The sequence below is a fragment of the Hypanus sabinus genome, chromosome 3 (assembly GCF_030144855.1).
Source record: "Hypanus sabinus isolate sHypSab1 chromosome 3, sHypSab1.hap1, whole genome shotgun sequence".
In the NCBI taxonomy this organism is placed as follows: domain Eukaryota; kingdom Metazoa; phylum Chordata; class Chondrichthyes; order Myliobatiformes; family Dasyatidae; genus Hypanus; species Hypanus sabinus.
In genome coordinates, this window is record NC_082708.1 from 70,775,778 (window position 1) to 70,800,623 (window position 24,846).

At 40.3% G+C, this 24,846-nt stretch overlaps 1 protein-coding gene across 1 annotated transcript in view; it reads left to right on the forward strand.

Moving 5' to 3' along the window:
* med17 (mediator complex subunit 17) overlaps nucleotides 1–24,418 on the forward strand; it is a 51,094-nt gene extending 26,676 nt beyond the window's left edge. The window contains exons 6-12 of the mRNA XM_059964614.1: nucleotides 7,218–7,370; nucleotides 11,184–11,314; nucleotides 15,465–15,649; nucleotides 20,994–21,131; nucleotides 21,504–21,621; nucleotides 23,461–23,620; nucleotides 23,969–24,418. Coding sequence (XP_059820597.1) covers nucleotides 7,218–7,370; nucleotides 11,184–11,314; nucleotides 15,465–15,649; nucleotides 20,994–21,131; nucleotides 21,504–21,621; nucleotides 23,461–23,620; nucleotides 23,969–24,177 — 1,094 coding nt within the window. The 3' untranslated portion in view covers nucleotides 24,178–24,418. The remainder of the gene's footprint in view (nucleotides 1–7,217; nucleotides 7,371–11,183; nucleotides 11,315–15,464; nucleotides 15,650–20,993; nucleotides 21,132–21,503; nucleotides 21,622–23,460; nucleotides 23,621–23,968) is intronic.
* Nucleotides 24,419–24,846: the final 428 nt, after the last annotated feature.

Below are 24,846 nucleotides of genomic sequence, written 5' to 3' on the forward strand. Positions count from 1 at the left end.
TTGGTTGAAGAAATTAAAGAGATTGAGAAGAAATATTCGACTACTCCTAGTGAGGAGCTTTTCAAACAAAGGGTTGAACTTCAAATGGAACATAGTTTATTACTTACATCTTCGATTGAAAATCAATTAATGAAAACCAGATCTGATTTTTATATACATAGTGATAAATCGGGTAAACTGTTAGCGAGTCAATTGAAGAATGCTTAGGTTAAACGTCAAATTACTAAGATTCGTCAGCAGAATGGGGATCTGACAGTTAACCATGATGAGATAAACAAATCTTTTCAAGATTTTTATACCTCCCTGTATCATTCTGAATTCCCTCATGATTATAATACCATGTATAATTTTCTTGGGAAATTGAAATTTCCAAAATTATCATCAGATGATCTTTCAATATTAGAAACTCCTATTACGGATGCAGAAATTAAAGGGGTTATTTCCTCTATGAATTCTGGGAAAGCACCAGGTCCAGATGGGTATACTGTAGAATTTTTAAAATGTTTTTCCGCTACTCTTTCTCCTTGGTTATGCAGGGTTTTCGAAGAAGCAATTAGATTGGGTAATCTGCCACAATCTTTTTATATAGCTTCCATTTCTTTAATATTGAAGAGAGATAAAGACCCTACTGACTGTGCATCCTATAGACCAATATCTTTATTGAATGTAGATTCCAAGATCTTTTCCAAGTTACTGGCATCCAGGCTGGAGAAGGTATTACCTCAAATTATCTCGGAAGATCAAACTGGTTTTATTAAAAATCGCTACTTTTTCAATGTTAGGAGATTATTGAATATTGTTTATACTCCTTCACATAGCACTTCAGAATGTGTCATTTCATTAGATGTGGAGAAAGCATTTGATAGAGTTGAATGGCCAAATTTATTTACTGTGCTTGAGAAGTTTAATTTTAGTCTGACATTCATTTCCTGGATTAAACTGATATATCATACTCCAGTAGCCTCGGTGCTTACTAACAATCAAAGATCTCCCTTTTTTCATTTATTTCGGGGTACTAGACAAGGCTGTCCTCTTAGTCCATTATCATTTGATATTGCTTTAGAACCTTTGCCAATTGCCATCAGAGAATCACAGAACATTTTTGGCATTAGTCATGGAACGGATATACATAAGTTATCATTATATACAGATGGTTTATTATTTATTTCTGATCCTGAGAAATCCATTCCTGCAGTTATATCATTGTTGGCTCAATTTAGTAATTCTTCCGGGTATAAATTAAATCTTAATAAGAGTGAATTGTTTCCTTTAAATAGACAGGTTCCAATTTATGGGAATTTACCTTTTACATTAGTTACTGACTCTTATTTATTTAGGGATTAAAATCACCAAAAACTATAAGGCCTTATTTAAGGTTAATTTTTTACCCCTAATCGATCTGATTAAATGTTTGTTTACTAAATGGTCGCCAGTATCTTTATCTCTGATAGGTCGGATTAATGCTATTAAGATGGTTATTTTACCCAAGTTTTTATATACCAAGCGGTACCAACTTTTATTCCGAAATCTTTTTTTGCTAATGTTGATTCCTCATGTATATGGCAGAATAAAAATCCTAGATTAGGTAAAAAATATTTACAGAAGGCAAGGAAGGAAGGTGGATTAGCATTGCCTAATTTTAGATTTTATTATTGGGCAGTCAATATCCGATATTTGATATGTTGGTTAAAGGGTTGGGATTTATCTTTTAGCCCTCATTGGGTGAACCTGGAAATTAAATCTGTTCAAGGATTTTCATTGGGTTCTATTTTAGGGTCTTCTCTTCCCTTTGCTCTTTCTAAATTGCAGAAATGAATTGACAATCCAATAGTTAAACATACTTTACGTATATGGTTTCAATTTCGGAAATTTTTTGGGTTGACTCAGTTTGTTTTAAGTATTCCTATTGTATCCAATTGTTTTTTTATCCTTCTATTATAGACCAAGCGTAATTCAGCTCGGAAGACTAAAGGTTTACTACGATTTTCCGATTTATTTTTGGATGATTGTTTTATGTCTTTTGAACAATTATCTAATAAATTTCTTAAATACTGTACTTCCTACCTTTCCAAATCTTGTGTCCTCGGGTATTTTGGAGAATTTGTTTGAACTAAATCCTTTTCAGAAAGGGCTAATATCAAAACTTTACAATATCATTATGAAGATATGTTCAGAGCCCTTTTATAAGATTAAAAATGATTGGGAAAGAGAACTTAACCTTACTATCCCTATTGAGAATTGGGATAAAATTCTTCAATTAGTTAATACATCATCTATATGTACTAAACATTCATTAATACAGTTTAAGGTTGTGCATAGAGCTCATTATGTCCAAGGATAAATTGGCTCATTTTTATTACTGTATAAATCCTACTTGTGACAGATGTCATTCAGAGATAGCGTCTTTAACTCATATGTTCTGGTCTTGCCTGCTTTTGAAAAAATATTGGAAAGACATTTTTGATATTATTTCCACGGTATTGAACATTGATTTACAACTTCATCCTATTACTGCAATTTTTGGTTGACCAATGATGGACTCACTTCATTTATCCTCTTCTGCTTGTCGAATGATTGCATTTCTTACATTAATGGCTAGAAGATCTATTTTGTTGAATTGGAAAGAAATTAATCCTACTGTATTTCATTGGTTTTCTCAAACTATGTTACGTTTAAATTTAGAAAAAATTAGAAGTGTTGTATTTGATACTTCTATTAAATTTGAAAAGATATGGAGACCATTTATTCAATATTTTCATATGATGTAATATGACCCTGTTCCAAGCCTATTTGTTTTTCCAGATTTGATTTTACATATGTTGAGTGGATCGGAGTTGACGACACTGATGATTTTGTATCTTTGTTAGATATTATAAACAGCCCTTTTTCATTTTTTCTTTTTCTTTTTTCTTTTTTTGTTTTTTTTCTTATTATTAGATTGTTAGATTTTTTTGCATAATTTTTTTTTTCTTTTTCTGTTTTCTGTTTTTTTTGATACATATTACGATATACCTAGGTTTGCCTTGTTTATTGGTTACTTGTATCGTCCATGATTTGGGAATACTCATTTATACTGTAACTATTGCTTATGTATTCTCTCATGTTCAGTTGAAATGTGTATGTTTGTAATCCCATTATCTATATATCAATCTTATTATGTTGATATTAATAATAATAATAAAAATATTGAAAAAGAACAATTGAACTGTTTGGCCATAATGACCATTGTTATGTTCGGAGGAAAAAGGGTGAGGTTTGCAAGCTGAAGAACACCATCCCAACTGTGAAGCATGGGGGTGGCTGCATCATGTTGTGGGAGTGCTTTGCTGCTGGAGGGACTGTTGCACTTAACAAAATAGATGGCATCATTAGGAATGAAAATTATGTGGATATATTGAAGCAACATCTCAAGGCAACAGCCAGGAAGTTAAAGCTTGGTTGCAAATGGGTCTTCCAAATAGACAATGACCCCAAGCATACCTCCAAAGTTGAGGCAAAATTGCTTAAGGACAACAAAGTCAAGGTATTAGAGTGGCCATCACAAAGCCCTGACCTCAATCCGATAGAAAATTTGTGGGTAGAACTGAAAAAGTGTGTGCAAGCAAGGAGGTCTACAAACCTGACTCAGTTATACCAGTTCTGTCTGGAGGAATGGAACAAAATTCCAACAACTTCCTGGAGAAGCTTGTGAAAGGCTACCCAAGATGTTTGACTCAAGTTAAACAATTTAAAGGCAATGCTACCAAATACTAACAAAGTGTATGTAAACTTCTAACCCACTGGGAAAGTGATGCAAGAAGTAAAAGCTGAAATAAATCATTCTCTCTACTATAATTCTGACATTTCACATTCTTAAAATAAAGTAGTGATCCTAACTGACCTAAGACAGGGAATGTTTTCTAGGATTAAATGTCAGGAACTGTGAAAAACTGAGTTTAAATGTATTTGGCTAAGGTGTCTGTAAACTTCTGACTTCAACTGTAAGTGGTTACACAGGTGATTACATACCATCGTTTTGTGTTGTCTTAATATGGCAGCAAGCCTTCAAATAGATAAAATTAAGTCTTCTAATGCAAGTAATTGGTGGTGTCGTTTCAATGTTACATCTCCACCTTGCAGCAGATGGTGCAACTATGCAGCTGACTTTCTTTTCATGAATAATAAACCCACCACAGTTGGAGATAATAGTGCACATAAATGTCTTTCAGGTGTACCATTCTAGAGGGAAAAACCATTTTTGATGCTGCTAGCCTGGTGTTGAACACTACAAGCTGACTGTTCTATAATCAGTCATTTCAAAGCAACATTGAGCATTAAAATTTTATTAACCTCTTCTATTGAGGAAAGCAAAGGCAGCAGATGCCTGAGAATGACATGACGTAGCTTTTATCCCTCGTTACTCTGAATTTGAAAACTGTCCTTCATTGTTGCTGGATATAATTCGTGGCACTCCCAACCCAACAGCAACTTTTCACAAAAGTATTTTCACAAAAGGCCACAGTAAGGTTGAAGGAGATAGCTCATTGCCATTTTAAAGAACGAATAGGGTTGAGCAATAAAGATCAGCTGTTGATGATGCCCTCATCTGTAAATGAATTAGGAAAAAAAAGGTAATTTTTCAGGTATGTTTATTTTGGCATTCAAGATTGTTTAATGTAATTTCCAGTACACAAGTGTAAAGAAGAACAAAATAATTGGTACTCTGGCTTTGATAAAAAGAACACAGTAATCATAATAAAAAGACACACACACAATAAATATAAATAAGTTATCTTGTACGTAGATTGTTTCTATTATAAAGTGCCGCTAGGCACAGGAATGTCAATGTAAGGTTACCGACAGGAAATGATAAAATAATAATGTCTATGGAGAGATGGCTTATTGGGTGGAGGTATTGATCAGTCTTCCTGCTTGAAGAAAGTAACAGTTTTCGAGTCTGGTTGTCTTGATGTGGATGCATGCTACTTAGCCTCCTTCCTGATGGGAGTGGGACACAGTTTATGAGCAGGGTGAGTGAGATCCTTCATGATGTCCTTTTTTGGCTCCTTTCTGTACAGAATATGTTCTTGTGTGTAGGCTGGATTTGTGATGTGTTAGGCAGTTTTGACTGCCCGTTGTAGAGCCTTACTGTGTCATAGTGCTGTTCCTATACTATGCAGTGATGTAACTTGTTAGGGTGCTGTCTATTGTGCATCCTTAGAATGACATGAATATGCTGTGGATGTGCATAGTCCAGCTCTCTTCAGCCTCCTCAGAAAGTAGAGGCGGTGGTGACCCCTCTTGATTGCGTAGAGCGTGTTTTTCGACCATGAGAGGTGCGAAATGTGCACTCTCAGGAGTTTGAAACTACTCTGTTTCCATTTCTGTGCTGCTGATGTAAAGAAGGGTCTGAGTTTTCCTGATGTCAATAATTAACTACTTTGTCTTGTTGACAAAGTTATTTTCCTGGCCTCAAACTGTTCGACCTCCTCTCTGTAAACTGTCTCGTCCTTGTTCCTTTTCAAATAAGAAAAGTATACGATAACTTTCACACAAAGTTTGGTTATCTTTCTAATGTGTTGCAGGAGTGAGGTTCTAACAGGTGGTAATAGCACTTTGTAATTTAAGGCTCTGTGCACACTAGACCCGATAATTTTGAAAACACTGGTTTCACGTAAAAACGATAAGGCGTCCACATCAGGCGTTATTGAAAATACCTCCGTTCACATTAAAACGGGTATTTGGGCAAAACTCCTCCTACTGGGCATACACAGGACACATCTACAGAAAACAAACGAAGAGAAAACGGTATAGCATTTCCATTTCCGCTGTGGCATTGAAACCTGTGATGTGGAGGATAGGGTTGACGCACATCACAGCGACCGAAGTTCAGCCTCTTCACCTGCTTCGACGAGTACACACAACTCCAACAGTTTGGACCAAGCAATAGCTGATGGCTGCAGCATGTTTGGTGTCGAATCTCGTCGTGAAAGACTTGATGCATGTTTGTCTAGTTACAGACCAGAAAAACTCAAAAAGAAATTGCCAAACGATGGACAGCTGTTGGCTCTCATGCAGGAGGACATAAAACTAAAAGAACAAATACTGGAGCATATGGAGGCGACCGACAGGGAGTTCACAGACAGTGTGACCCAGCTGATGATGAACATTGAAAAACTGACTAACTCTGTTGCAGAGGGATTTGCAATGATTAATATGATGACATTTCCCCCCCCCCCCCCCCAATACTTTTCACAGCCACTACCATAGCTACACATACGGACACACAGACCCTCGGTTGGCCTACCAACATCTTCCCCACTCCCACAAAAGGGTCACCCTGGAAACATTTCCCACAACTATAGACATGTCATGACAGCATTTTTAATAAGCTCTGGCTTCCCTGTCCGCACTACACCATCCAACCAGTGCTTTCAAATTTACACACTGTGGAGAGTGTTTTAGAAAAGCTGCTTTCAGGGGAGGAAAACACCGTTTCAGTGTGGACAGAGGGTCAAAACGAAGAGAAAAAGCTTTGGTTGTGGATTTATCTGGTCTAGTGTGGACGTAGCCTAAGTTGTTTCCCAATGGTACTTCTCTTGCAAACATTCTAGTTAGGGTAGTTTTCAATAAGAAATTTTTTAAAATAAAGAATGCAGATGATTTTGTAAGTCCTTGATGCTTTGCATAAGTATTAATGTGCTAAAGGGCCTGTTACTGTGTACGATTCTATATAATTAAAATAACTTAAGTTATTAATCACTAATGTGGAGCTTTTTATCACATTAACAACTTTTTTAATAAATATTTTTAATATTGTCAAAATTGTGCTGGAAAACTTGTGCTTCTGATATATTATGAGATTTATGCACCTGAAGAACATTATTCTAATGCCATTGATTTGTGTCTCTCAAAAATATGAATGGTGATGGGAGACGGCGGGGGGGTGGTTAGGATTCCTGCCTATTTTCTGATCTTGGTTGCCTGATGGACAATAGAACATTTGGAAAATTTTATTTTGTGTGATCAAGAGCTTTCTCCTTTTTGTGTTAAAATGGTTTTCATGCAGGGTGAATGCCAAAATTGCAACCAAAAATGACTTCATTTGGAGGAATCTGTTAAGAAAATGAATGAATCTGAAAGTGTTATAATAGATATTGCAAATGAGAAATATTTTAAGTAATGAAAGTATATCATCAAATGTTCTAAGTAGATTTTAAACTACACATAATTTATAGGTAATGCACACTGGCAGACAAAGCTAGAAGAAGCACAAAATGTTCTGTTGTGTAAAGAAATCTTCGCACAGCTGTCCCGAGAAGCAGTTCAGATTAAATCACAGGTACCACACATTGTAGTAAAGAACCAGATCATCTCTCAACCATTTCCAGGTAAGGCACTGAATTTGTTTTAGCATCTATTTTAAGTGCTCTTGCTTTATGCTTGTAACTTTAAGAGGAAAACTTTTATGCAGGGCTATATGTAAGATTTGAAACATGTTTATTTTATGTCTGTTTTGTATTGTTAAATCTGTTTGAAATGTTTCAACGATGATAATTTTTTTCAGTTTAATAATGTTTCACGGTTCAATTTCATGTCATCTGTTAGAACACCAGCAGTTGCAGCAACTGGGGGAACATTGCTGCAAATGCATGAAAAGCAACCTTATCAATGACAATAAACTAAGACTGCAAGACAGCTGAACCCTTGAGGTAGTGGAAACGCACCAGCACAGAATTCAAAAAACTTGAGATATGGAATAGTTTTTCTCTTGTAGAATTTGTGGTGGAAAAACAAAGTATGAAAGAAACAACGTTTTTGTCAGATTTTATTTTTAGTCACTCAATTTTGTGGGGCAATTAGTTTTGAAATATAAAACTTAGCTTTAGTCATTATTTTTAAAAATGTATAAATACAAAGGAAGAAAGTGCAAAAAAAAATCTTTATATTTACAGTCGGTGCATTTGTTTATTAGCTACTGCGCAGGGAATATGCCCTCCTGATCCTTTGAGCCACACTGTCCAGCAGCTCCTGATTTAACCCTATCCTAATCATGGGACAATTTTACCTTGACCAGTAACCTACCAACTGGTATGTCTTTGGACTATAGGAGGAAACCAGAGCATCCAGAGGAAAGCCACGGTCATGGGAGAACATGCAACTTCCTTACAGTCAGCTGCGGGAATTGAACTCTGGTTACTGATACTGCAAAGCATAGTGTAAATTCTAAAGCGATAAAGGCACAAAGAAACATAGTGCCATTGCCAGTCATGTAGCATCCTGAAGTAATCATAGCCTTTGATTGTTTGAGGGGCTTTCCCCTCTTCCCCACCCTACTCAGCCCCTCTTTGTATGGTGATAGAAGGAGCCTATGCAGTAGCTCTTCTGCAGTGTACCTTAGCATTGGCTGCATGAAGGTTTTGTGCATCCCTCAGCATGTACACCTGCAGGCTGGACTGAGGCAACCTGCATCATTCTCTCGAATCTTGGTGCTACGTTTAGGGCAGACCAGAGGGCATCTTTTATCGTTAATGACCTTCAAGCAACACATAATATCTGTCTTGGTGTGTGTCCCTGGGAGTAGCATGTAGATGAGAGTCCTCTGTAACACAACTACTGGGTCTAAACCAGTTACGGACCATTGCATTCTCCTCCGCAGCCCCTTTGCAAATCCACATTCTGCAAAGAGGTGGGTGATTGTTTCTTCTCCACTGTAGATGTTCTGAGGGCAATGTATATTTAGAGTGATGAGTCATTTGTAGAGGAATGCTCTGCCTGGGTGGGCTTCTCTCACTGCCAAGTAAAAGAGGTCTTGGTGCTTGTTGGTCAGATCTAACAGTGAGGTATTCTGCCATATGGTTTGCACTGTTTGTTTAGGAAACAAGCCCATAGAATCCATAGTTCCCTTTTCTATAGTGTCAGAAGTACGTTCTACGCTGACCACTGCCTATGGACTTGTGGTCAGAGATGATTACAGAAGAACACTTCCACAGAGTACTCCTCCACCAAAGTTCAGCTGACTGGGCTGGCTAGGCCTCTCTTCAGCAACACCCGGGATAAGTAGGACCTTTGTAAGTAGTTATAATTGGTGTCCATGTACTTTGTGTTCACACACAAACTAATGTAATCAATCACGAAGGTGGCCAGCAGGATGAAGGAACTGTTAGGTTGACTTTTGCCCCCATTGTCAGTAGACACTTTCATCATTACCCATTGGACTTGCTCCTTCTTGAGCCCTCTGAAAAACTGGAAAATATACTAAGTTATTACCGAGGCAGTGGACCGAGGAACAGTTCATAGCTGTACCAGGTGCTTCTACAAGTCCTGCCATTTACTACATATTTACTCTTGCATTTGACCTTCCAAAGTACATCACCTTACATTTGTCTGGATTAAAATTCCAGCCTGTATTTTCATCTGGTCTATATCCTCCTTTAACAACCTTCCTCACAATCCACAACTTGGCTAATTTTCTTGTCATCTGTAAACTTAATACTCAACCCACATATGTTTTTACTCAGCCATTGATATGTATATCAGAAACAACATTATATACAGAGTGTCTCTGGTCATACACTTCCAATCAGAGTAACATGTCTCCATTACTACTCTGTCTTCTATGGTCAAGCTATTTTTGAAACCAGTCTATCAATTCTCTAAAGATCCTATCTGCCTTATTTTCTGGATCAGTTTACCATGAGGACCCTTGTTGAAAGTTTGTATACAACATCCACAGCCCTCCCTCAACAATCCTGGTCACCTTCTCAAAAAAAAAACTCAGCTAAATGTGTAAGGTATGACCTCCCCTGCAGTAAGTCATGCTGACTGTCTATAATAAATCTATGCTTTTCTGAAATACTCGCTAAAAGTGGAAAGAGAAGAAACAAGACTCTGCCGTATTTCAAGATGAATACTGTACATACACCAGGCATGAATTTAATTATGTATGGGAGCTGGATTACAAATAATAGTCCATTAGTTGGACATTTACAACCCAGGATGGCCTGTATAGAATTCTTCCTGGCTTCTTTTAAGTAACTCCTATTGGATTTTTTTCACCCCCAAAATTATGACTGACACAAATTCTCCTGGTATTAAGTCATGGAGGAATTATCAAAACAAAATATTCAGTTTGCTAAACCTACCTTGGTGGCCCAAAGCAAATACAGAGAAACTATTCTTATTAATGGAATGGTCAAAACTAAGCAGCATTGAATGAAAATAATTGGGAAGAGAAGGTAAAACTTTTTTGTGTGTAAAGAATTGGAATATGGGTAGTGGTGGAGTCCAGTTTATCCATACCATTCAAAAAGGAGCTGGATAAGGATTTGAATAAGAATAATTTAACGGGAAGATTTTAAAATTCTTTCAAGCTTTGGAGTGATAGAAGATGAGAAGCAATTTCTTAGAGATGTATAAGGTTATGGGAGGCATAAGTAGAGTAGATAGCCAGCACTTTTCTTCCAGGCTGACAATAGCCAGTACCAGAGGACATCCATTTAAGGTGGATGGAGGAAAGTTTAGGTGTCAGAGGTAGTTTCTTTTTACACAAGTGGCGAGGTAATGGTAGAGGCTGATACATTAGGGATATTTAAAAGACAAATAGGCTTGTGTGTAAGGAAAATGAAGAGTTATGGGCTGTGTAGGAGCGAAGGGTTAGATTGATCGTAGAGTAGTTTTATATTGTTCAGCGCAATATTGTTTGCCGAAAGGCCTTTTCTTTGTTGTACTGCTCTAGTTCAATATTTTATCTCTTCCCAAAGTTATTTACTGGGAAGTAAATTTTTATATCATCGTACTGTAAGAAATTAATCAGCAGGTGTAAAGTACTAAATGTGGCGGTTTTCTGATCTGTCTTTTTACAAGTATGTACTGTCTCTAAAAAAAGATGTTAATAAAACTGGCTAAGTTCAAGTTGCTTTTTCATTTACCTTGTAAAACTCCAATAATTTGGAAATTCTAATCTTCTGGCATGTGGTTCATTTGTAGTCCAGAATGTGAACTGGCAAAGTCGGTGGAGGGTTCAGAGAGTAAGAAAGCTGTGTGGCCAGAGGCTGTGGTCTAGACGCATGGATTTGGCTATTAATAGTGGTAGCATCTAGCAATCTGAAAAGTATCTTGTAGATGCTGATTTTTTGAAGTTTTATATATGATTTGCATCTTTTGGATAGCATATACAAATTAATTTGTGTAATACTTATTAGGTTTGCAGTTATCCATTTCCTTGTGCCATTCTGTGAATGATAAGAAAGCTCAGAAATCTTCTGTTGAAAAGCAACGGCCTGATGATCACCTGTATGTGCTAGAACACAACCTTCACCAGCTAATGAGAGAGGTATTGAAGGACCTTTAAACAATTTTGTTTGAGCAAATCACTTACTGTAACAATTTTATATTAGATTTTAATGTAGATAAATATCTTAAGGTGCCTTCTGACAAAATATTTGATAAGAAAAGCCAAATTTTAAAAGGAACTTGGAGTTCCCCCTGAGGAGTGAAATAAAGAGAGAAGAAAGAAAGCATTTAGGAGCTCTTAAAGCTCTGTGAAATATTGACAATTTAGGGTTAAGGAGAATCACATGATATTCTGTAAGTATGCCAGGACCAAGAAGATAGCCAAGGAGAGAATTGGGGACTAGCGAAGCAATCTCTATAAGCTGACTTGAGTGAGGCCCTAATGAATAGTTCTTATCTGTGTTCACCAAGAAGGGTGTGGAAGATAGTGAGTTCAGACAAGGATGTATAGAAAATTTGGAGCAGGTTAGAATTAAACAGACAGTGATGTGGCTGTCATTCAATTCATGAAAGTTGTTAAATCCCCAGAGATGGATGAGATCTATCTCGCATTGCTAAGGAGAGGAGATAGCTGGGACCTGAAGGAGATTTTTGCATCTGTTAGTACAGCCGTGGTGCTAAAAGACCAAAGAATAATCAATGCTGCTCCTTTACTTAAGAAGGGAGCATAGATAAACCTGGTACCTTCAGGCCAGGGAGCCATGTCGTTGATAATTGGAGAAGATCCCAAGGATTTAATTTATGTATATTAGGAAAGGCAAGGGCTATTCAGGGTACTCGGCATGGTTCCATCGTTTAGTTTTCTGTAAGGTTATTTAAGAAGTTTATTGAAGGGTATAGTAAATGTCTTCATGGACTTTAGGCATTTGATGTCTTTCATGGTAAACTGGTCTAGAAAATTGAGGCAGAATGGATCCAAGGTGAATTGGCTAATTGGAACCTAAAATAACTTGGTGATAAAAGGCAGTAAAAGGAATCTTTTTTCTGACAAACTTTTGAACAGTGGTGTACTGCAGGGATTGATGCCGACACTTGTTTTTAATGGTGTATACTAACAACGTGGATGTGAATGTAGAAAGGATGATATGTAAGTTTGTAAATGACAAGAAAGTTGGTGGTGTGCATAGCATGAAGGCTCTCTAAGACTAGCTTGAGATAGATAAAATTTAATGCCAGCATATGCAAAGTGTACAGTTTGGAAAGTCATTTTGATAGGATGCTGAGGAACATTGAACTGTGTTCTTGTCATTATTATCTATACTTCCCTGAAACTGGAAACATTTGGTGACAAATGCTGATGGTATGTTTACCTTCATAGGTTGGAAGAAAGAATAAAGTCTGATACTTTAGGTTGCAACTTTCCAAAACACTATTTGGATGACACTTTCAGTATTGTGTAAGGAATACAAAATTACAAGAGCCATATATAGAATAGATGACAAGAATCTTTTTTCCCCATAGTAGGGGGGGGGGGGATTAAGAATATTAGGACGTCTGTTTAAAATGAAAGGAAAGAGTTGTGAAGAGGATTTTGGGGGAACATTGATTCTATTGTGTTTTTTTTGTTTTTACTGTGAATGCCCACAAGAAATTAACTCTCATGGGAGCATATGGTGACATCGTACTTCGGTAAATTTACTTTCAAACTTTTATTTGAAATTTTGTAGTCCATAGATAGAGGATTAAATACTGGGCAGAAAAAAGCAGTGGGCAAAGTTGTAGTGAGGTTTTCAGTTAACTCGTTACATTTTCTGTAGGTAAGAATCCTGTATTTGAATTTTATAGTTTGGTAATTAAATTGACATGGTGAAACATTCTGACGGTAAGCAAGGTTCAGGTGATCTTCTAAAGCTGGTTACTGCCCTTTCTGCCATTTAGACTAAAAATCACAAATCCAAGCTTGCTGGGGCCAGGCATTATCTATACACTGGTCTCGATACTCTTAAAAATAGCAAAAACAAAGTTAATGACTTTTTAAAAAAAATTTAAATTGCTTTTGGCTCTGTGGCAACTTAGTCCACCTTGGTTTTTTAATTTTGTTTTTGCAATGGAAAATTGAATATATTATGAGGAAAGAATTTTGTTTTGGTTGATAAGTAATAGTTTTATAGGTAGGAAATAAATAAAGCTGTAAGTTTGTTTAAATGATGTAAAATGGATACAAGGAATTCTTTAAAAAGAGAAGTCAAGCAAGGGACAAAGGACCCTGGTCCTGCTCCAGGTTGATTATTTCATTGGAATTAACACATTTATTATGTTATGTTTGAATAATTTTCTTGAAAATTAGGTGTAGAGATTTGTTTTATTTATTTTATTTAGAGGAAACCTTTTGAGAAATTGGGAATCGTGGAGGGGATTATTGAATAAAACTGAGAAAAAATTAAGAGTTTTGAGGAGCATACTGTGAAGGCTTGTTATCCTGTTTTATTCTGGGCTCTGTGCTTACTGAAAAGAAAATGATATTTGCTGTGCATTCTCAGTTGTATTATCATGGAAGTATTTATTGCCTGAGAGCAGTATGGGTCAAGCCACCTACAGGCATGGGTATTAAACAGGTTGTATCTGGCATTGGTGAATATTGCATTGGGTAGGATGATTCCTACATAGGACTGAAGGGTCACAATCACCCTGTCATTCAAGGAAAAGAGGGGCGATAGTAAAGTTACACACCCAATGCTGGAGGAATGAGTTCTGATGAAAGGTCTTAGCCCAAAAAGTCGACTGTACTCTTTTCCATAGATGCTACCTGGCCTGCTGAGCTCCTCCAGCATAATGTGTATGTTGCTTGGATTTTCAGCATCTGTAGATTTTCTCTTGTTTGTAAAGTAGGTGTGTTACCTTTTAAAGGTGTGGATATAACGAGGAAGAGATTTGGAATGAAATGTAAATTGGAGCAAGCTGGAGGGAAAAAAATTGCAAGGTGTATTGAAAGCTGAGAGCAATCCACAAAAGGAATTGCAAGATGTGTAGACCAGATGGAGAAGTTTTCTTGAGTTGTGATGGATATTTGCTTCTTGGGCTAGTGGGCCTCTTGCTCATGTTTGTGAAGTTCTCTTTCTAAACATAGCAGCTGCCACTTGTAAGATCACAAACAGTTGTAAGAAAACTTACAACTAATATTTAGCTTGATGTAAACAGGAGTCAGTCTTCGGTTTTTAAATGTAAATAGCAAGCAGTAATTAGCTTGAAGTTTAAAAAAAACAGCTTTACAAACAAGCTCTGTATTGCAGACAGTTTGACTATAGAAAGCAGTTGCTAGTTCACAACACCTAGTTTATTTCTGCTTGGGAGATGTAGTCTATGACAGTAGGTTATTTAATTTGGTTTGTTTCAAAACAGACAATGCTAAATTGGTTAGTTCAAGGAATCTTGCAGGCCAGATGGATAATATCATTTAGCATATCAATAACTGATGTGTTTATAGTTGGGAGTTTTGTGTAATCAGAGAAGTTAGCTTTACAGCATAAATGTAGGTAGCTGGTAACTATGTCATCAAGAGGCTTTCAGACTTTGTGTAAGAAGTGTAGCTGGGGAAATAATCATGTGTGTGAAGTCATCCAAATGGCTAAGAAGCTGTATTTATTGTAGACAGCACTTCAGGATTCTTAGAAATGGTGTAAGGAGCATCAGGAAGCATGAAAGAAACATGGAGCAAACTGAAATCTGTTCCTCTGGGTTCAGTTTCTGTGATGAATGACTTCTTTGTATGTCTTTAGATTATAGAAATTATACCTATGTTTTGGAAATACTTTCTGCTTTGGAAATGTTTAAGACAGAAATCCTATGTGAGTTTTAAATGTGCTTTGAGAGTGTTGTTTGGATTTAAAAGTGTATCACTGAAAGTAAATGAACTGTATTTTAAACTACTTTGTTAGCTGGAAGTATCTTCTCCTTAGTAGGGAGACGGGACTCACTGCTTGATTAGTAGGTATTGGTAGGTAAGCTCGCCGTGGACAATAATAGAAAAGTGAAAGTCTTTGAAGATTGGGTAGCTATGGCATAATCTCTCTCATTGCTACTTGTATCTAATAAGGCTTAGCATCTTCGTTTGAATTTAGAATGTAGCGGTCAGCAAACCCAATACCATCACACAGAATTACTGATGATTTTATTGGATGATAGGGCAGGATTGAGGAACTGTGTAGTCCATTCTCATGTGTTCTTAATAAACCTTAAATTTTATCTTGCAGTTCCATAAACAGACCTTGAGTTCTTCAGTGATGCCCCACCCAGCTACTGCACCTTTTGGGCTGAAGAGAATGAGGTTAGCAGGACCCCTGGCATATGACAAAGGAGAGATCAGTGCCTTACAGCAGAATGAAGGATTACTGGAGAAGATCCTAAAACAGGCTAAGCACATCTTTTTGAGACGTAGGTGAGTATTACAGGGGGTATATTGTGCATGCAGAAAAATATTAAATTTGTTGGAAGTATTCAGAGCAGAATATTTTTGTTGGCTCTTTCAGAATAAATAATTTAGCATTCTTTAAATAAGGTAATGTGAATAAATGTTATTACGTTTAAAAACTATGTAATTCTCCACTTTAAATGCCTGCTGAGGACAGCAAGCACTGTGTATAAAGCATTCTCTTATCTAAAATTATCTAGTATTGTTTAATTTAAAATTATGTTATTAATGTCATTTAATCAGTAAAAACTGGGAAGCTCAGTGTCTAGTTGAGGTAGAAGAACAAAATGATCTTGGAGAAATAAAGATATAGAGATGATAATTTTGGATCAGTATCTGAACACATTAGGTTTACCACTGAGTTCTGGATGTGTATTATAAAAAGGATATTGATGTAATGGGAGAGTGCCGAAAGAATTTACAAGGGTGATACCAGAAAAGAGGATAGGATGAATTGACCAGGTCTTTCCTTCTCATGAAGAAAAGTTGAGAAGTGTATTAGAAGCTTATAAAATTACAGGATTGTGGCGACCCATTTCCTGGCACATCCGAACCAGCTCACAATTAGATAGCCTACGGGGGTTTGCGAGCACAGAGCTTTGGAGCCTCTGCGCCACGGGGGGCAGGTTGAGGGAGGCTTAAAAGTGAGGCTGAGGATTTCGAATAAAGTTTTTTCCTTCGACTGCAGTTACCGACTCCGTGTCGTAATTTTAGCGCTGCATGTAGCACACCGCTACAATTGGTGACCCCGACGGTCCAAACGATTTTTGGACCAGAAATGACCGACGCCGCCTCTGTTCATGCGGTTTCGTTGAAACTGCCGGGTTTCTGGACACAGCGACTGAACCTATGGTTCCAGCAAGCCGAAGCCCAATTCCACGTTCGCCAGATCACCTCAGAAGACACCCGCTACTACTACGTGGTGAGCTCCCTCGACCAGGACACAGCGGCCCAGGTCGTGGAGTTCGTACAGTCGCCCCCGGCAGATGGCAAGTACACGGAATTCAAAGCCCTGCTCCTCAGGACTTTCAGACTCTCAAGGCGCGAGCGGGCTGCCCATTTACTGCACCTGGATGGCTTGGGCGACAGACCTCCTTCGGCTTTAATGAATGAGATGTTGTCTCTGGCCGACAGACACACACCCTGCCTCATGGTTGAGCAGGCATTCCTGGAGCAGCTGCCTGAGGACATACGCCTGCTGCTGTCCGACACGGATTTCAGTGACCCCCGGAAGGTGGCAGCCCGGGTGGACTTGCTGTGGAACGCCAAAAAGGTGAGTGGGGCGTCCATCGCACAGGTCTCCCAGCCACGCTCCCAGCAGCAAACCAGTCCAGGCCTGGCCGCAGAGCCCGCCAACCCCCGGCCCAATGAACACTGGTGCTTCTACCACCAACGGTGGGGCGCAGAAGCCCGCCGTTGTCGCCCGCCCTGCAAGTTCCCGGGAAACGCCAGGGCCAGCCGCCGCTGATGGCTACGGTGGCTGACCATCGGGATAGCCTCCTGTATGTGTGGGACAGAAGGTCGGGACGCCGGTTTTTGGTCGACACTGGTGCCCAGATCAGCGTTTTACCTCCGACGAGTTACGACACCCGCAGCAGGGCACCGGAGCCCCCCTGAGGGCCGTGAACGGCAGCACAGTAAGGACCTATGGCACCCATCAGGTGCAGCTACAGTTCGGCTCCAGCCAGTTCACATGGGACTTTACACTGGCCGCCGTAGCCCAACCGCTTCTGGGTGCGGATTTTTTGCGGGCTCACAGCCTACTGGTCGACCTGCCCAGGAAGAGACTGGTACACGCTGAGACCTTTCAGACATTCTCCCTGGGTACAGCCCAGTTGCCAGCCCCTCACCTCAGCTCCATCACGCTGTCCGACAACGACTTCACCAGGGTCCTGGCGGATTTCCCATCGGTTCTGGCACAGCAGTTCACAGCGGCCATGCCCCGACACGGCGTACAGCACCACATCCCGACCCAGGGACCACCCCTCCACGCCCGTGCTCGGCGGCTTCCCCCGGACAAGCTCCGACTGGCGAAGGAGGAGTTCCAGAGGATGGAGGAATTGGGGATCATCTGGCGGTCCGACAGCCCATGGGCCTCCCCCCTGCACATGGTGCCCAAAGCGACGGGAGGCTGGAGACCATGCGGCGACTACCGCAGGCTGAACGAGGCTACCACACTGGACCGCTACTCTGTGCTGCACATTCAGGACTTTGCAGCAAACCTACACGGCGCACGGATCTTCTCCAAGGTAAACCTCGTCCGAGGGTACCATCAAATCCCGATGCATCCTGACGACGTCCCCAAAACGGCTCTCATCGCCCCGTTTGGCCTTTTCGAGTTCCTCCGCATGCCGTTTGGCCTGAAGAATGCCGCACAGACGTTCCTGCGGTTAATGGACACGGTGGGACGGGACCTGGACTTCGCGTTCATCTATTTGGATGACATCTTCATAGCCAGCAGCAGTCGTCAAGAGCATCTGTCCCACCTCCGTCAACTCTGCGCCCGACTGAGTGAGTACGGTCTAACAATCAACCCCGCCGAATGCCAGTTCGGACTCGATACCATTGACTTCCTGGGCCACAGGATTACTAAAGACGGGGCAACCCCTCTGCCCGCTAAGGTAGATGCGGTCCGCCACTTCCCCTGACCCACCACGATCAAAGGCCTTCAGGAATTCGTAGGTATGGTCAATTTCTACCACTGCTTCCTCCCTTCAGCTGCCTGGATCATGCGCCCTGATGTCGGGTCCAAGCAAGGACATTACCTGGGACGAGGAGTCCGCCGCCGCTTTCGTTCAAACGAAGGAAGCTTTGGCGAACGCCGCAATGCTAGTACATCCCAGAATGGACGCCCCTACCGCCCTCACAGTGGACGCATCTAACACGACAGTCGGTGGGGTGCTGGAGCAACTCATCGCAGGTCGCTGGCAACCCCGGCGTTTTTCAGCAAACACCTGCGGCCACCCGAGCTCAAGTACAGTGCTTTCGACCGGGAACTGTTGGCGCTCTACCTGGCAATCCGGCATTTCAGGTACTTCCTAGAAGGTCGGCCCTTCACCGCATTCACGGACCACAAACCGCTTACCTTTGCGTTTACGAAAGCGTCCGACCCCTGGTCGTCCCGCCAGCAACGCCGCCTGTCCTACATCTCTGAATACACGACGGATGTCCGGCACGTCTCGGGTAAGGACAATGTCTTGGCGGATGCGCTCTCTCGCCCTACTGTTCATGCCCTTTCCCAAGGGGTAGACTTTGAGGGACTGGCAGAGGCACAGCAGGCAGATGAGGAGATTCTGAGTTACAGAACCGCAGTCTCCGGTTTGCAGCTCCAGGACCTCCCTGTAGGCCCGGGTGAGAGGACCCTACTCTGTGACGTCGCCACCGGCCAGCCCCGTCCCGTCGTCCCGACAGCCTGGCGGCGCCGTGTTTTCGACTCCATTCATAACTTGGCGCATCCCTCCATTCGGATGACTGTCCGGATGGTTTCCAGCAGGTTCGTTTGGCACGGACTCTGCAAACAGGTCAGTGAATGGGCCAAAACGTGCATGCACTGCCAGACGGCCAAGGTGCAGTGGCACACCAAAGCCCCACCGCAGCAGTTCCATCCCGCCCACCGGCGTTTCGACCACATTCATGTGGATATCGTGGGCCCCCTGCCAGTGTCGCGCGGAGTGCGGCACCTCCTGACTATCGTGGACCGGTTCACAAGATGGCCAGAGGCGGTCCCGCTCACCGACACCACCTCCGAATCTTGCGCCCGAGCCCTGATCACCACCTGGATATCTCGCTTTGGTGTACCAGCCCACATTACCTCTGACAGAGGCACCCAGTTCACCTCCAGCCTGTGGTCAGCTATGGCCAGCCTTTTGGGGACTCAGCTGCACCACACAACTGCCTACCACCCACAGTTGAACGGGCTAGTGGAGCGTTTCCACCGTCACCTGAAGTCAGCCCTCATGGCCCGCCTGCGAGGAGCCAACTGGGCGGACGAGCTTCCCTGGGTCCTACTTGGCATCCGCACAGCGCCCAAGGACGACCTGCACGCCTCGTCGGCCGAGTTGGTATACGGCGCGCCCCTGGTCGTCCCCGGGGAGTTCCTACCAGCCCCACGAGGGCAAGAGGAAGATCCCGCAGCAGTCCTGGGCAGACTACGCGAGAAGCTCGGTAACCTGGCCCCCATACCCACTTCACAGCACGGGCGGAACCCGACCTGCGTACCCAAAGACCTGCAGAACTGTAAGTTTGTGTTTGTATGAAGGGGCGGGCATCGGCCACCGCTACAGCGGCCATACGAGGGGCCGTTTATGGTGCTCCGGAACAACGGGTCCACGTTCGTGCTGGATTTTTTTAGGGGATAGAAGAGGTTTTCACGGTGGACCGACTCAAACTGGCCCATGTGGACCTGGCGCAACCGGCCGAGTTTCTGGCACCTCGGCGCAGAGGCCAACCTCCCAAGCAGGTTCCGGCCCAGACTGTGGACATTGGGGGGGTGTATCGCCGGTTCTGGGGGTGGGGTTATGTGGCGACCCATTTCCTGGCACATCCGAACCGGCTTACAATTAGATAGCCTACGGGGATTTGCGAGCACAGAGCTTTGGAGCCTCTGCGCCACGGGGGGCAGGTTGAGGGAGGCTTAAAAGTGAGGCTGAGGATTTCGAATAAAGTTTTTTCCTTCGACTGCAGTTACCGACTCCGTGTCGTAATTTTAGCGTTGCATGTAGCACACCGCTACAGAATTACGTTTTTTTTGCAGAGAGATGCAGAGAGAATTTCAGTTGTGGGGAAAAGCATAACTCAAGGTCGTTATTATTAGATGCTGATCAAGATATGCAAGAGGAATCAAAAGAAACTTTACTCAGAGTGGTGTATAAGTGGCATTCTGTACCACAAGCAATGGTTATAGAAACATTTTAAATAAGGGTAGCAAACCCATTAAAGAGAGAAGGGAATGGAGAGCTACCTGGCCTATTTTCAAATAAGTCTTATGTAGATAACATGCAACTCTAAGCATACCAAAGAATTTCGAGGTGTCAAATAAACTTTTCAGACTTCCAGCCAGATACAGATATCAATTATAACTGAAGTTTTGATGAAGATCTGCCACCTTCTGGCAGAATCTGACATTGAAACATTGGTTATAATTGATACCTGTACCCACTGGATGCCCAAGAAGCGTTTATTTGTCATGTACATAGGGAAAGCATTAGGTCCTTCTTTTTTAAATTTCAAGGTGTAATCATATGAAACAAATTACAAGGAATTTTCAATAGTTTAGTTATACTAGCTTTTATCTATTTGCTTTTAACTTTAGAACTGCAAGAACAATTGACAACTTGGCCAGTCGTATTGAAGATCCACAGATACAGGCTCATTGGTCGAACATTAATGATGTATATGAATCCAGTGTTAAAGTGTTGATAACATCCCAAGGCTATGAACAGATTTGCAAGTGAGTAATTATTCAATGATGACTTTGTAGACTTTTTTTTCAAGTAAATGTTGATGCTAACATTTGAATTAGGCTGCTTTATATGAGTATTTGAAGATGTGATTATATTCAAAGTGTTCGAGGTGGGACTTTCCTGATCTTAAGGTTTTTGAGTGGTGTGTGTGTGAGGGAGAAGGAGATATGAATTATTTTATTTCTGTTAACCTGACCAAACATAGCCCTTTATTTATCCACATTTCAATATAGATGATATTTTGTTCTTCCTTGCATTCTCATCATCTGCAATGCTATATGGATTTATATTTATAGGAAAGTTGTAGTTCTGGAATCAGAAATGGCATTCCTGCTTGAATGTGATTTTTTTCTTCTCAGATCAATTCAGCTGCAGTTGAACATTGGTATTGAACAGATTAAGGTGGTGCACAGAGATGGTAGAGTAATTACGATATCTCATCAGGAGCAGGAATTGCAGGATTTTCTTCTCTCCCAGGTAACCATATGAAAGAAATGATATCATGAACTATCAAAACAATTAGCATAAAAATGCATTAAAACAACAAGGTTTTAATGATGCAGCTTTTAATTCACTAAATGGAATAGCATTGCAGCTATAACCTACTGCAGTTCTGAATCTAGACTAAATTTCCTATTTAATCCTGGCAGTGATAACCATACTTATTTTACATTGTACAATAAGGTATATTTATAATACAGTCAGCCCTCCTTATCCACGGGGATTGGTTCCAGGACTCCCCACAGATGCGCAAGTCTGTTATTTAACCTGTCTCAAGTGCATTTGGCTTTAGGACCCAGCAGAGCTCCGGGCCTTCTTTAACCTTCTCTGAATCTGGAGTGTTTCTGTTCCATTGACGGAAAATGATCACGATTGAAAATAAAGTGGAAATAATAAAGTGATCAGAAAGCGATGAAATGCCATCGGTCATTGGAAAAGCGTTAGGCTACAGTTGGTCAATGATCGGAACAATTTTAAAGGATAAAGTGAGAAAAATGGAGCATGTGAAAGGCCCTGCCCCAGTGAAAACTACAATTATTACTAAGCAATGCAGTTGTTTAATTATCAAAATACATATGTTTCTTAAGTGTTTTGTATGCATAGAAAGGTAAAATATATTCTGTATACTAAGACAAATGTTTTACTAACTGACAGGATGTACCTGTTCCGACTTACTTAGTAAGGGAACTTTTTTTTCAATCCTGATCCACGGTAACCTATGCACATCCTCCCATATATTTAAATCATCTCTAGATTACTTATAATACCCAATACAATTTAAATGCTGTGTAAATAGTTGTTATACTGTATTGTTTAGGGAATAATGACAAGAAAAAAAATTTCTGTACATGCTCAAACAAGTGCTGGAGAGAGAACTTCTGGTTTTCCCGATCCACGGTTGGTTGAATCCGCACATACGGAACCAGTGGATAAGGAGGGCCGACTGTATATGGAGCTAGAACGTGCTGCTCACAGACCCAACTAGTCAACTCAGACTTGGTTTCCCAAACCCCTTAGCATTGAATTTGCTTCCTAAGATTGAATCTGTCCAAAATGAATAGGCCTTAGATTTTTAAGGTTTAAAACATCTGACCAACAATCAAGGCTCTAAAGGACTTTGTTTCTGATCGTCTCATTCAAGAACATCTAAGAACTAATAGAAATCACTGAATTATAACTTTAATTAAAAGTTAAAGCAAAGCTCTTGGAAAAAATTTTAAACACAATCTCAATTTAAATTTCCTGATTTCCTCCCAGCCCTCCCCCTCATTTCAAGTGGATAGACTAGATATTCCATCTGCTGTAGGTTTAGTGAATGAGAATTGTGACAAGTTTATGCTCCGCTTTGGGACCAACATCAAAGTACTATTGGAGAATCTGTGGTTAAGTTCACCACTTCTCCATGCACATGAATCATGAGCTTGGTGATATGTGTGTGCAGAAATGCTGGAAAATAAATATAGAATTGCTGCCATTTCCAGCAGCCTGAATGGTATTGTTAGAACATTGGGTACACATCGGTTTTCTTTTGCATCTTATAGAATAAGATGTCTGGTTTGATAACATTTTTGAGGATATAAAAATATATTTTGTCATATACCTGTATGGCTTATCTAACGGTCCTTAACTCCACTACACCTGAAAGATTGCATCCAAATAGGCACATTATGAACAAGGTATAGATAATCTTGTCATTTGATGAACAGCCTGAAGACTTTGATTTTATATTAAAAAAAATAACTTTCTGCCTTTCTGATGTCATAATGTAGAGCCCTGATTTGTATGTAACCAAGTCTTTTTTTGTGTCTCTGATAGATGTCACAACACCAGGTGCATGCAGTTCAGCAGCTGGCCAAAGTAATGGGCTGGCATCTGTTGAGCTTCAGCAATCATGTGGGCCTGGGTCCAGTGGAGAGTATTGGGAATGCTTCTGCAATAACTGTAGCTTCACCCAATGGAGAATATTCAATTTCAGGTATGTATATCTTACAACAATTGAAACATTATCATTTAAGTTCAGCAAACATGGATACATGACACAGCTTAAGTGCATTTGTATATCTATATACACCTCCTTCAGCTTCTTTTCAATACCAAGTGTATTCTATCTTTTATAGAATATTAGCAAGCAGAACAATGACTGGGAGTCTTAAGTCACTTGCAGTGATTCTTTTCAAGTTTTGGTGTTACATGGTTTTCAGTGCAGTGGCATAAACATCATCTGTTGGATAGTGAGCACTATGTTCTGATGTCACTGTACACTTAGGTGGAAAATGTGTAAATTTTTATAAAGATTCTTATCATATGTCATTTCTTGTTACAGTACGAAATGGGCCTGAAAGTGGCTGTAGAGTGGTGGTTCAGTTTCCTAGAAGTCAGTGCAAAGATCTTCCCAAGAGTGATGTGATGCAGGACAGTAAATGGAATCATCTTCGAGGACCATACAAGGAAGTACTGTGGAGTAAGATGGAAGGACGTAACTTTGTTTATAAAATGGAACTCCTGATGGCAGCTCTTGCTCCTTGCCCATAATTGATGATTTTTGTACTTTCCACTTAGCGTTCTGCTGAAGCAATAGGATACAAATTTAAAACTGCCATTGAGTGTACTTTGTTTTACTGAAATTGAAAAGATGTGTTCCACTAATTATGGAAATGAGTGAAAGTTTTAATAGGTACTCACTATTGGCAATTAATGGTTAAGGTGCAATTGTATCTTTTGTTCATCTGTGTATAATTTTCTATGGTTTGTAAATAAAGTAAGTTGATTTGTTTGCAAATGTCTGCATTATTTAACAAAGCCAACAATAGTCATATCATTGAGCTGAAACTGAACTAGCTGTCTCTCATCATAATAGAAGTGCTATATTATGAGAAAGTTACCCAAAAATTTATTTCTTGAGTATATTTCCCCAGGCAATGGAACTGGGATACTAACTCTACAAATAGCCAGTGAAATGTCTATTTGTGTAAAAGGAACCCGACTCCTTTTTCTGCTCACCAAAATCCATTATGAAATTCTTGGATAATGGTGCCACTTTAGCTAATTAGAGATGTTCTGTAATGTATATTTAGTGTCCTATTGCATTTATAAATATATTTTATTTAAAAGCATTGGCATTTATAAATATACTTTATCTTTGCTTTGTTTTTTTGGCCTAAGTCCTGGTGCATAAAGGATATTTATGTCATTAAAACTTCT